This window comes from Lathamus discolor, chromosome 7, assembly GCF_037157495.1.
Source record: "Lathamus discolor isolate bLatDis1 chromosome 7, bLatDis1.hap1, whole genome shotgun sequence".
Lineage (NCBI taxonomy): Eukaryota > Metazoa > Chordata > Aves > Psittaciformes > Psittacidae > Lathamus > Lathamus discolor.
This window is the reverse complement of record NC_088890.1, coordinates 2,906,258-2,919,933: the sequence shown is the minus strand read 5'-3', so window position 1 is coordinate 2,919,933 and position 13,676 is coordinate 2,906,258. Positions and strand designations below refer to the sequence as shown.

The 13,676-nt window shown below is 47.0% G+C and overlaps 1 protein-coding gene and 1 long non-coding RNA gene across 4 annotated transcripts; one reads left to right on the top strand and one right to left on the bottom strand.

Annotated features, from left to right (window-relative positions):
• Window positions 1-349: 349 nt before the first annotated feature.
• On the bottom strand, window positions 350-7,016 carry CCDC51 (coiled-coil domain containing 51). 3 transcript variants are annotated; one of them, XM_065687126.1, is made up of 5 exons: window positions 6,917-7,016; window positions 4,982-5,242; window positions 4,510-4,864; window positions 4,041-4,205; window positions 350-2,628 (listed from the first exon to the last, which is right to left on the bottom strand). In XM_065687126.1, the coding sequence occupies exons 3-5, from the start codon at window positions 4,825-4,827 to the stop codon at window positions 1,852-1,854; spliced, it is 1,260 nt and encodes a 419-aa protein (XP_065543198.1). In that variant the 5' UTR covers window positions 4,828-4,864; window positions 4,982-5,242; window positions 6,917-7,016; the 3' UTR covers window positions 350-1,851. The 3 variants fall into 3 exon arrangements, with proteins under 3 accessions (XP_065543198.1, XP_065543197.1, XP_065543199.1); XM_065687125.1 differs by lacking the exon at window positions 6,917-7,016 and having other exon boundaries at window positions 4,982-6,864; XM_065687127.1 differs by lacking the exon at window positions 6,917-7,016 and having other exon boundaries at window positions 4,510-4,856; window positions 4,982-6,864.
• LOC136018153 (uncharacterized) lies at window positions 6,944-11,620 on the top strand. Its single transcript, XR_010614274.1, has 4 exons — window positions 6,944-7,052; window positions 7,133-7,188; window positions 9,245-9,332; window positions 11,447-11,620. It is a non-coding gene; the product is annotated as an uncharacterized LOC136018153 (long non-coding RNA).
• Window positions 11,621-13,676: the final 2,056 nt, after the last annotated feature.

Below are 13,676 nucleotides of genomic sequence, written 5' to 3'. Positions count from 1 at the left end.
CTGAAGGGGCCCTATAGGGATGCTGGGGAGGGACTCTTCATCAGGGACTGCAGTGACAGGACAAGGGGTAATGGGTTAAAACTTAAACAGGGGAAGTTTAGATTGGATATAAGGAGGAAATTCTTTCCTGTTAGGGTGGTGAGACACTGGAATCAGTTGCCCGGGGGTTGTGAGTGCTCCATCCCTAGCAGTGTTCAAGGCCAGGTTGGATGAAGCCTTGGGTGGGATGGTTTAGTGTGAGGTGTCCCTGCCTATGGCAGGGGGGTTGGAACTAGATGATCTTGAGGTCCTGTCCAACCCTAACTATTCTATGATTCTATCTCTCTCACAGGTAGTGAATCAGCAGAGATCTTTCCTAATACTGTTTGTTTATTTGGTCATATTATAACAGCACCTAATGACACCAAATGAAGAGTCATAAAGCAAATGCCACCATCCCAAAGATCTTTCAGTCTCAGCAGCTTATAATCAAAACCTCTAACTCTTTTATCATGGTTACTAGGCAGAAGAGCGAGCTGATACAGGCACAGCAGACTGGATGCTAAACACAATATAATCATTCTGAAATGCTCACCCAAAGGCAGGACATCATGAAGCAAGCTTACTGCTCCTCTGCCTCCAAAGCTTCCACGCAAGGGCTCACAGAGCAGGAGTTCTACATCTGATTTGCTTATCTGCTGGGAGAGAACTCTCTCTTATCACAGTGATACCAACAACTGTGTGAGGCCACACACAGATACTGATGTTTAGCTGCTTAGAAAAGTGTTTTTCCTCAATCAGCCTTTCCTCATCCTTCCAGGAAAAAACAGGCAGCTTTCATTTTATTCCAAATATTAATTTGGAATAGTAGTTTGCATAATGCTATTGCCATTAACATACTGGCTTACAAGCACCTCCTGCAGCAACTGCCAGGCAGGACAAAATTGAAAGACTAAATACCAGAGAAAATTCCATTAAGATACTTTTAGGGATAAGAAAGTGATTGCTCCATAGATGATTACTAAAACCAGAAAATACCTGTGGAATGATGGGTTATGGAGTCTGTAGAGAAAGCATAATTGGCTTGCACTGGCAGAATTAACATCATCATACTTAATACATCCCTGTACCTGACCCCTTTTTCTCTTTCCCTGCCTGCAAGCCAGTTCTAGCAGCAACAAGTAGCTGAAGCTCCAGAAATGCTTTTGGGTATTTCATGATAACCCCTCCATGGAAAATGTTATTATATGCAACTGAAATGTATTTTAAATGCACCACCTAGCCGTAGAGCCACATTGTATCATGATAAATCTAATCCTCCTCATTTCCATGGCCCCTACTGTTTGTCACATTGTCACTGCATTCTATCTAGACTTTATTATATATGAAAGAAACAAACCAAAGAATTCAAGGCCAATATTTCTACCCATTTGTTAAAATGACTCCTAATGGTTTGTGTGTGGACAAACCGCAAACCTCTGAGGAAATCAGAAGCAAAATCAGAAAGCATTACACAGGAAGCACTCAGGTCAATGACAGACTGAAAGAATCATTTGAGCAAAACATCACAAATACAGCTCTAGATTGAAAGCCACTGACTGGCCATGATACACCAGAATAGACAGTGAAAGAGTAAAGCAGTGAATGAAATCAGCAGATGAAACTGTGACATATCCCTTGTTTGCAGTTAAAACCCACAACGCACGACAAGGGCTGTTAACAAGGAGCCTGCAGTGGTGGCTGCACTAAGTCTTGACAAGTTTTCCAGATACACAGGAGAAAGCATAACGAGAAATGCTAACACTTTATTTGGCCTTGTACTCTGAGTACTTAGAGTGCAGGTTTACTTTTATTAATGAAATAAACTAGAGATCAGCTCCCCTTGAGTATAATGTAGAGTACTGGCAAGGTAATAGCAAACACAGCACATGTCAGCGCAGTGCTGTAAATAGAATTCCTCTTGATCTGAGCTTCCAGTCTCCGCTCGGTATCACACAGCTCTAAAATCACATCTCTCGCAGCAGAAGCCTGGCCCTTACCTTCTGCTGAAGACCTTGGCACGGCTCTTTCCGTTGTTCTAGCATGAACAGCAAGTTTAACACTCTGCAGCTCAGACACCATTTGTGCTACACTTTCCTGCAGACTACGAAACTGCTGTTCTAAACTCCCTAGACATGAACTGACTTGCTTAGTGTAGCTGAGTTGTTCGTTTAAAGGAATTAAAAGAGCATCTATATTTATGGAGTCACCTTTGTCTTGTCTAGTTAACAAAGCACCTTCTTTCATTTCCTGTGAGGTCCTTGTCTGCAGCACACTTTTCAGGTCTGCTATGACGTCGCTGAGATCCTTCTGCTGTAAGCTGTGGCTGGAGGCCTGTTCTCTAATGGCTTCTTGCAAATTCACTGGGCCCTTCTGTGCTTCAAGCACCAAGACTTTCAATTCCTGCAGCCTCACTCGATTAACATAGGTGGAACCAAGAACACCTATAATGGCTCCCAGCACAGAACCAATAATAGACCAGTTCTTGGTTTTTTCAGCTCTTGTTCGCTCTTTCTCGTGGCTTTCCCTTACAGCTGCAGAGAAGAGTGAGAATTTTTCTCTCTCAGATTCTTCTGCATTTAAATATGCAGCTCGGTACCTCTTCTCTTCCTGCAAGAAATACAGTGATTTGAAGGAGAAGGTATAATATGAAGCTATAAAGTCTACACCAGAAAAACCCCCACAACCAAACCCAAAGCCCTAGCGCAGATAAAAGAATGGAAATTGTGAACACCCATTAGTTCTGTTTCAGGAATTTCCCTTTTAATGTGGGAGTTTTTTTTTTTATTAATCCTACTTAAGTCAACATCATTTTAAGTCAAAACTGAGAAATCGGAAAGGTCAGCAGAAGATATGCAACACAAGAATCTGTCACATGCTAATGGCAGAAAAGAGGTACAAGGGAGCAAGAGCTTTCTCTCCCCACATACACTCTTTCAGCCCTGCTTGCTTCTCCAAACACCACCTTTACCACACTTCTTCCTCTCAGTTCTAAATCCCTTAAGTGGGAATTGAAAGCAGCACTGGGAAGGATGTTTCAGGTAGGTTCATCTCATCAACATACATGCTTCTTATTCCTCTCCATTGTCTTTCTTACCCTGTTTGCAGACAAATATCTTCCCTTTCTCCCTGCATCTCCCAGAATGATTCTTTTTCCAAATGTGTATTTCTTTCATAAGACCACCTTATGGACAGCAGTGACTTGAGTTCTACCCTTCTTCAGTCATACATCCAGTCTTCTTTATCTCACCCGCACAGAACCTGATTCCTTATTTAAACAGCTACAGCTCCCTAGTTCCTTCCTGGTGTTCCACCCACTATCCAGGAGCTCAGTTTAAGCTCAGACATTGGTACCCACACCTTGCCTGAGCTCTGCCATAGGTGTACCTGCTTCCAGCCTCTTCCCTGCTGCTCCTGGATTTCCTGGATTGACTTTACTGCCACCTTGTCTTTAGCTCTGATCGATGGACTGTTAACAAACATGTTCCTTTCACCAGCTCTGCCTGGCTCATCAGCTGAGGTGCTGCTGTAGGACTGCCCTACAGCAGCATCTCAGCTGCTCCCACCTCCATCTTCCTGCTTGCCCCTCTCACAGAGCAGCCTTGTTCTTGCAGCTCTCTGACAAAAGCTTTCCTGAATTGCCTGGGTGTCACAGCCACACAGAAAGCAGCTGAGAGTCCTCACAGATTAAACACCAGAAAGGAGCTTCTCTCACCACATGGAAGGTCAATTAATTGAGTTCCAGCTTTTTGTTCGAAGCTCACGTACACGTCACTGCTACAATTCATTTTCCAGGCTCACTATCTTCAGCTTTCTTCTCCAAATTCGCTATACCATTTTCACATTAATATATACAATTAGCACAGATCAAACCATCAATTTAAAACTAGTATCATTATTAACTGAGATCACTGTACTTCAGAGCTGAACTGCATCTACAAAAACAACCACTAGTGATGGAAACAAAGCACAGATTTTCATCATATTTGCCAGTACTAAAGTACCAACAAATTGCAAGTTACCTGCAGCAACCTGTGTTCCAGAGTGGCCAGTTCTAAATACTGGGTGTCATCCCGTGAGACCCTGTCTAAACGGTCCCGAATTTCCTTCAGTTTAATCTGTTGGGCTTCTACATTTTCACGGGCCTCTCGTACTATCCCTCGAGCTATCATAAAGACATTTTCAGCCTGAGAAGAAAGAGCATTTCTTTTAGAGACTTATTACCAGACACATCTAAATCAATACATCAGTTCTGGGGGGGGACTAAAAAACCAGCCCCCAACAAAACAAACCATGCTCTATTTCAATCTAAGGCATAAACTGTATTTACAAACATGCACAGAGGAGAACACATTCTTAGTATGTGCATGCAGTCAGAACAAAAAATAGATATGATTCTCCTTGGAGAATCTTTTTTGCCCCACAGCCAGTGGTTATACTTCATATTGCTTACACGTAAGTTGTAAGTATTCACATTGTCTCCACATTTACCTCTGTCACTTTTCCCTGAGCCTCTCGAACCTCATTAATCCCAACAAACTCTTCGTATCTGTCCCACCAGCTCTTGCAGGTCGCAGACATCTTCTGAAGGGAGTTTTTTCCCATCACAGCCCCAGCCTCTGTCAGTCGATTCAGAAGAGCTGAGGCTGCTTCTAGTGCAGACTTGGCCTCCGGCCTCTTGGGCGCTGATGAGCAGTAAGTCCGCACTATGTGGACATTCATTTTTGGACTCCACTTTATCAACGAGTGGTGGTACTGCAGACCACAGGACACTGAAGACACACCGGACTTATATTTCATTGGCCCCATGTCTTGAATTTAATCACTGAGTAAAAGTGCTACAAGGCTGAAGAAGAAAAAGAATGGCTGTTGAAGTATGGCTGGTCCATACCTCTTCAAACTACATGCGCACCAAACCCACTAGAAATGGCCAAACCAGCCCTAGTTTTACACCTTTACTTACCTAGAGAACTCGTCACAGTTTTCAACAAAGGGCAGTTCTGCCACAGATTCCTGCTTTTCTGCTGTTAGTGAAGTACTCCCACCATGCTTCTTCATTACTAATTCACTCACTGAGTGAACAGTGATCATGTACAGATCCAGTACTAGCTGGAGTAGCTTCAGAGGAATTTAATGCTTCAGCAGAGAAGTGACTGCTGTATGAAATCCTGCCTTGTGCTTTCACACCTGATTTTGGTGTGTTCTGTCACAGGTACTGACAATCCTGCAAAAGAACAGAAGAGGAAAAAAGGCAGAGAAGGGGGAAAAAAATCTTCATAAGAAAAGAAGTGGGGCTTGACCATTCCCTTTATCTTACACTCCATAGATACACAAGGTGTTGAGGAATGCAAAGACAAAAACATCAAGGGCAGAGAGAAACAGAGAAGTGCTGAACTAAACACAGTGAGTGTCCTCACCAGACAGCCTACAGAAGTAAAACAGAAAGAAGAGCCACAAGATCAAGCAAATAGCACACAGCTGGGGATGCATTTTAAAATGAGCTTAAATTCGTGCCTACACTGCAAAACCAGACAGCCAGTTATGGTTTATTGTCTATCAAGCTTGTAAATAAGATACTGACTTTCTACTGGGTGCACTCCTCTAAGAACTAGACACAGAAAAACTTTCAAAGCAGGTTTTATATGAAGCCTGAGTATAAACTTCATGACCATATTAGGTTTCGACTAACATCATAGAAAACCATGGGTTATTGAGAAAGCATGACAGCTGCTGCAGAGGGGTTTTTGTTATTTTAAACAGTTTTCCATGTTAATTTTAGGTGGCTAATGACATCATATATGTGCCACTACAAGCACCTCCATAGGAAAGGATTCTTCCTACTGGAGAACAGTTTTAATCAGCTGTTAGCTGGCTACTGCTTCTGAACACCACCGCTTCATTCCTGTTCAGTGTTTCTAACAAACAATAATACCACCAAGCAGCATTATGAAAATCTTGCCAGCTGTTTTATATACATAATAATATGGTCGCTCAAAACCACAGGAACATGGAAATGAATTATGTTCTCTCTCCTTCAGCATCACTCATGCATCTTACCCTTACAACTTACTTTACGCTGCAGGCCACGTACTAAAACCTCATCTTTGCCCTTTCTAGACTGAAGACTTCCCTCTTTTAACTGCACTGCTACATGAGATGTTTTACCAAATATTCAGGTTCTTAAAGCCAGTATAGGAAAGAGAAAGCCAAGAGGTTTAGAAGAATGGTTATGTAGACAGTTTCTAACAGACTGAAACAAGAGGTCTCAGCCGGAGCTAATAAGGACCTAAGAGCCATGAATGCTCAGACACAACACCCCTTGGTCCCTCTCTTGCTTCCCTTGTAAGGAAATCAGTTTCTTCTGCCTATTATTGACAAATAGCCTTTCTAAAGGTTTACACCCCAGTTACTACACACCGGTGGCGAGTATGACTAGTTTATCCTGCCTTACTTTGCAGCAGTCTCCTTTGCCACGGCAAAACACAGACCCAGAACTCCCGACGCACCACCACACGCTCACAACCACTCCTCGTGCTCCGGAGGGGTGAAAAGCTTGGGTTTTCCACATGACCAACCCATTTCCCTGCCGGGGGGGCCCTTCCATCGCACAACACAGCGATCCCGGCACCCCACAGGCAGCACGGGGAGACCTCCACCGCCTCTAACCGCCGCGCACCGGCCCGGGCAGCGACACCGGTCTCGCCCCCGGCACTGCAGGCGGCCCGCAGGACGGAGCGCTCCGCCGCGGGGGGCTCCAGCGCCTGCCCCCGCCTAGGCCGCGCCCTCCAGCGCCAGAGGCGACCCGGAGCTCTGTGGGCCGCGGCGGCCGGGCTGGGCCAGGCCTGGCCCCCGGGCAGCCGGTCCCGCCGCCCGCCCCAGCCCCGGCAGCACCTCCTACCTGCCCGGGGCCCGGCCCGGCGGCTGAGGCGGAAGCGGCAGCGGAAGCGCTACGGAGGCCGCGCGGGGCCAGGCGGAAGCGCTCGGGCAGGGGGCGGTGCGGCAGAGCCGAGTGGGCACCATGTCGGGCCGGGAAGGTAAGGCTGGGCCCGGGGCTCCCGGCACCGCCTGCCCTTCACTCCCTCCCCGGTCCTCACTGTCTCGTCTCTCTTTGCAGGCGGCAAGAAGAAGCCGCTGAAGCAGCCGAAGAAGCAGTCGAAGGACCTGGATGAGGTAGGGCGGTGGGTGAGCCCCCGAGGTGGCCTCGGTACCGGGCCTGTGGCACCGGCAGGAGCCCGGCGTGTGTTGAGGGTGTTTAGACCTTCCCGTTGCCTCTCGGCTCAGCCTTCCGTGGCAATACACATTCTATGAAGCGTCGTTCTGATGGTAAAACTCACGCAAGGAGACCGGGGAGTGATGTGCTGCCTTCCGCGGCCGCCGGTTTCCGTTGGTTCCTGCTGACACCACGTCTGTGTTCACGGTGGGCGCAGCAGTGTTGGCTAATGGAGGAGCTCAGTGCCATGGTGAAGGCTGGAGTGTCCCTGGGCTGGGATCTGGGGTCTCACAGTTTGGGGTGGGCACAAGAGCCTGAGCGAGGATAGGAAACCTGGGGATTCTAAAGTGATTTAAATAAATAAGGTACTAGTGAACCTCATGTTAGAGATACTTAAACATAAGGGATCAGATTGCAGGTATAAGCTGTTATTTCTGAGGGTTATGGAGCATGGATGAGGCACCAGTGACTGGAAGAAGACAAATATGGCATTACTTTGAAAAGGGAAGAAAGAAATCATAGCTAAGTTAGCTTTATCATTAGAGAAATGGTAGAACCATTTCTGTGCTTGCAGGATCCAAGTTCTAAGAATGTAAAAATTAATGGCCAGGATGGATTTTAGTAAAACTACAGCAAATGAAGGAAATTCTGTTGTGTAGCAGGGCAGTGCTCTGTGTGTGAGGAGCACACAGAGCAGACAGGAGGTTCTTGGTGCTAGCTCGTGTAGTGGGCTCAAGCATGAGGCAGAATTGGGGCATTGGAAGATGATGGAAGGTGAGCATGCTGCTTGCTGGGGTGCCACACTCTCAATGTAGTTACTAATGAGACTGTGTCAGACTGCAGGGATGCATTGAGTGGGGTTTTGCAGGATTTTGTGATCAGTTGGAGTCTGAGTAATGCTTTGGTTAGTGCCTTGGGTGATTGACAGACAGCACAGCTTATTTTTTATCTTGTGAGGGTGCTGAGGCGCTGGCACAGGGTGCCCAGAGAAGCTGTGGCTGCCCCATCCCTGGCAGTGCTCAAGGCCAGGTTGGACACAGGGGCTTGGAGCAAGCTGCTCCTGTGGAACGGGTCCCTGCCCGTGGCAGGGGGTTGGAGCTGGGTGAGCTTTAAGGCCCCTTCCAACACAGACCAGTCTGGGATTCTGTGGTAGGCTCTATGAAAAGAAACCAGTGGCAAATCTGGAGAGAGAAACAGAATATTCTGCTCTATGTCACGGGGGAAGTAGCAGGGTTAGATTGCAGCAAAGGAAGCTTTATTTTAAAATGAGGAAGGCTTTCGAGCTATATAAAGGTAGTGGAGCCATGGGCTGGGTTGGTGAGGATTCTGTAAAAACCTGTTGTCAGGGTCCTCAGATTTAGTTACCTCAAAATGCTGAGCACCAAGAGAAAGGACCATGGTACTTTGCAGCCCTGGTATCTGTGAGGAATATGTATCTAAGGGTAGAGTATGCCTGAGCTCTTGTGAATTCCAGAGGCTGTTCCAGTAGGGATGCTCAGCAGCTGCTCTGCCTACAATTTGCCCACGGTCTCATTAGATTCCTTGGAACTGATACAAATGTGTTAAACCTAGGAAAAATAGTGACACGTGCATGAAAGGATCTTTATTAATCAATACTTTTTTTGGGTAAAAGCAACTTTTTTTTGCTTGCATCCCATATAATCCAAGTTTTATTGTTAGCCAGCACTGTGGACCGGGCTCCCAGTACCACTGGTGGCATATTCATGAATACTTTTAGCTCAAACATCTATTTTTCAGAGGGCAGAGTGAGATGATGGCACAGGAAGTGAAGCAGGCTTAATTTCTGAAAGATCAAACAGACAAAGTTTAGTACAGCAAAAAGATGTCGTGGTTCTGCAAGGTTTTCTTATTTAGTATTGTGCTATCTTGTATCGGTTCAGTCAGGTTTTTTGTAGCTGTTAGAACATTATGTTTGTTTCTCATTGCTTGTGAGCTGGTTTTGAATCTTTTTTGGGGGGAAGAGATGGTACCAAACACCGTTGTTCTTTTCTTTAGACAGATCTGGCATTTAAACAAAAGCAGAAGGAGGAACAAAAGAAACTTGAGGAGATGAAAGCAAAGGCTGCTGGAAAAGGGCCCCTCGGTAAGTGAGGTGCCATGCGACAGGAAAAGCAGAGGGCTTGCTGGCTTGAAATGTCATGGTTTTGCCTGACAAACATACCAAGGCCTGTACCTCTGGGTTATTTAACACCCGCCAGCAGGTTGATGGCAGGTGCAGATGATGAATGACAAATAGATGCTAATTTATTTTATTTCTTTCACTATGCAATTTCATCCCCCAGCGACTGGTGCAGGGCCTGGTTTAACAGGTATAACTGTGTCTGGCGTGCTCCAGTGGGATGGTGCAGAGACATTTCTACTCTTCTTTTAGCATACCACCCTTTTCTGTTCAGATACGTAACATGTAGGCTTTGCCACAGTCCTGGAAGTTTAACAAATCCAGTACTTGTTCTCTTAGAGGATGAATTTCTTCCAGAGCAGTGGACTCCTGGCAGAAAAAACCCACATGACTGGAAATTAGCATGGCAAGAAAGCTTGCAGGGTGCATCCTGATGGTGCCTTGAGACTAGTCTTTCTCTCAGGTAGTGATGGGAGGAAGTAGTGTTAGTGTGAATCTGCATTTGTTTTGAACTCCTCCAGCATTTGCAGTGATGGGATTAGGGCTGTTTAGGGTGCTCCCTGCCTATTCCCTCTAGGAGGTTTTACCCTGTGGTTCGTTAATGTACCTAATGACTTTTCCATTCTGTGAAGACCATTAAACTTTACACTTTCCTATTCCTTACCAAGCTTTTGCTCTTGAAAGCCCTTCCAGCAGTCCAGTAGCAGCTCCATTTCACTAACAACCTTTGCTATGGAATCTTGTCAGGCACTGTTTGAAAATAAGAAGTCCCCTGGATTCACTTTATCCATACACTTAGAGATAACCTCAGAGTTCCAGCAGGTCAGTGAGAAGGATTTACTCTTTCCAGGAGTCCTATTACCTTTCACAGGGCTGTGTTTATCCATTTGCTGTGCTACAGACTCTGTTTCAGAGATCAAGGTTGGACTCGCTGGTCTGTAGTTCCCCAGTTCTTTAGGAACTCTTTGTTTATGTGGGAGCGGTGCTGGCAGTCTGAGCCCTCTGACATAGTGGCTGTAATGATAAGTTTCAAGTCTCAGCCAGCAGTTCTGCATTTTCAGTGCTTGTCAGTGCTCTTGGAGGGAGTGGCACCAGTCCCACTGACTCGGGATATTTCTTGTTTATTTATCTCAAATGGATCTACCTCCTCTGATTTATCAGCGCACAAAAGATGCGCAGGGTGTGGGACCTGGGATGCCTTTGGGGTTACAGACCAGTGCAAAACAGTTCACTGAGCCTCCCCTCTGTGTCCTTACCATCCCAGACTTGTTCTGCACAGGGTGCCTCAGCTTACAGATTTCTTCAGAGATCTTTCTTGCCGTTGTTACTCTGCCTTTTTTCTAGTTTGTATTTCAGTCACCTGCTCCTTGCCAAAGCAGACAGTGATTATTATGTTACTGTGGGAGGGGTAGAGTGTTCCCAAGAGCCTCAGCAAGGCCTGTTAGAATCATGCTGCAGTGTGAAGTCTGTTGTTGACCACCAGCCCTTCCAGCCTGTCTTGCTGTAGGCTTGCTATTCTTTTTGGCTTTCCACTGGTCACACATGACACATGCTGTAAAAAAACAGCTTTGCTGTGTTACTATATGTTGTGTTGTCACCCTGCTTTAGCCTCTTCAGTAACAGGGACTGCAGAGAACAGTTAATTACAGAGAACTGGAATAATTCCAGTACCTGCTTCTGTAGAACTTTGATCCTAGCTGCAGGTTCTGGTTCCTGCAGGGCTAGTGATGCTTTTACTCCCTTAGCCTTGAATTTGATTTAAGCAGACTGTACTCCTGCTGCACAAGAAACAAACAATGGAGGAACAAAAGAATTGTTGACATGTTTAGTTCTGTTGTAGATTTATGGGGCATGTTTGGTTCTGGGAGAAACTTGGTTTCTAATGTTGAGTAAGTTACTTATTCAGAGTAAAATGTGTGAGATCACAAACCCAGAAGAGTAACACATGCAGAAACAATTCATCAGCGGGGATCTGAGCTCTACAGGCAATCTAATGGGGCTTTGTCTTTACGAGGTACCGAATTTGTAGCTAAGCTGTATAACAGTTGTCTAACCAGTTGTGTTGTTTCTTTTGGCAGCCAGTGGTGGAATAAAGAAGTCTGGCAAAAAGTAGTTTGACCAAACTGCAGGGTAAGAAGCAGTTGAGTTACTCAATGGATCTGCAGCTTCAGAGAATCATGAAAACTCACTGGCATTTGGGAAACATTGTACATTTTGTGTAGCTGGAATAAACCTTTTTTGTTAAGATGTGATATTTTCTCTTTACCTGTAGGTTTTGTTCCCAAAATGGCATTACTGTTATACTGGAAAGTATTACTGAAGACCACGTGTGACCTCAGGCAGCCTAAGCGCATCTGCTGGCTTGGTAGTCATTTGTGAGGATCCATTTCAACTTCTGCTTTCTTTTGACAATGGGATTCAGGGCCTGAGTGTTAAACCCTGCAGTGTTTTAACCTGGGGGGTTAGGTTTAGCTGCAGTTGTCCAAGATGTGGCTGTACCAGCAGCTGCTGCTGTAAGAGCTGGAAGTTTTCTCGAAACAGAAGGTTAGGATATACTTCCATCACTGGCTAAGTCATTACCTTAGGGTCAACCCTATCAAAACCAATACTCCTTTTCATATTACTACTTAAGTATCCTGTGGTGCAGTGCCCTATAGTCCTAGTGGTTGCTGAACATATACTCACCTTTGCCCTTTGCCTTGTTTTCCTTGAACTTCCACCTACAGACAATATCACAGCTCCTTTACACCCCCACCAGTGAATTTGAGTGGGAGAAGAGATAGTAACAATGCTTATGGGATTATAACTTAGTTTTTGAAATGAATAGCAGTACACTGGGTATGGAAATGTCAAGGAAGGAACGTGGTGCTCCCAAGGGAGCAGTCAAGTGGGAAAGAGTTAACACCACTTCTTATCCTGGCGAATGGTAACGGTGGGGTACGGGCTGCTCCAACAGGAAAGGTGCCTGCAACAGGCGAATTGCTTCTGTAAGCAGTGAGGCACTTCAGCTGCCTGGTAGGTCTGAAGTGACCTGGGCTCACGGGGAAGAGGCTGCAGGTGCGGGTGTCAGCGCACAAGGTGCTACTAAGAGGGCCTGCCCTGTTAGCAAGCTGTTTGGAGAGGGCTGAGTGTTACCTTCCGCGGGTGGCTGCTCCTCAGGGCACACAGCGTTCTGCTTGCAGCAGGAGGCCCCGGTTCGGCAGCGCAGGAGCGCCCGGCGGCCCCGGCTCACAGAAGAGGACGGGGCAGCGGCCCCGCTCCTCCGCGCCCGCCTCTGCCGCCCTCAGGAGCCGGGCTCTGCCGCCCCGCCGCGGTCACGAACGGCGCTGGCGCATGCTCGCTGGCGGCGGGGCCGGGCAGAGGCGCCTGGAGGGAACGCGCGGAGCGCAGAACGCATGCGCCCGTGTGCTGTGAGAGCCGAGCCGTGCGCAGAGGCTGCCGTAGAGCGGTGAGGGGAGCGCGGCTGTGGTGAGACTGGGCCCCCAACGGGAAAAGCTTCGTAGAATGACAGCATGGTTTGGGTGGAAGGGACCTTAGAGCTCCTCCAGCCCCAACCCCTGCCACGGGCAGGGACCCCTTCCCCTGGAGCAGCTTGCTCCAAGCCCCTGTGTCCAACCTGGCCTTGAGCACTGCCAGGGATGGGGCAGCCACAGCTTCTCTGGGCACCCTGTGCCAGCGCCTCAGCACCCTCGCAGGGAAGATCTTGTGCCTAAGAGCTCAGCTCAGTCTCCCCTCGGGCAGGTTCAAGCCATTCCCCTTGGCCTGTCCCTACAGGCCCTTGTCCCAAGCCCCTCTCCAGGTTCCCTGCAGCCCCTTCAGGCACTGGAGCTGCTCTCAGGTCTCCCCTTCAGGAGCCTTCTCTTCTCCAGGCTGCCCCAGCCCAGCTCTCTCAGCCTGGCTCCAGAGCAGAGCTGCTCCAGCCCTCAAAGCATCTCCGTGGCCTCCTCTGGACTCCACACCCCTCTTGTGTTGTTACCCTCACAGCTGGACACAGTACTGCCGGTGGGAATAGAGAATAGAATATACACATTTGTATGCATAACACTGCCCAGCTTAACCTGCTTTTCTAGACCGTATCCTTGTGTGAGTTTTTACAGTACAAACAGTGGTGTCTCAATTACCGTCACAAATGAAGGTATTCTACATGGTAAATAGGTATTATTCTCCAGTCTGAAATTAAAGCTTGATGGAGTGGTTATATATAATGACACCAATATCGCAAGTTTTGGGGGAAAAAAAAAGATTAAATAAAGCCATAAATATAACAGATGACAAAAGAGAGCGTTTTCTGAAACAGTGAGCCAGTAA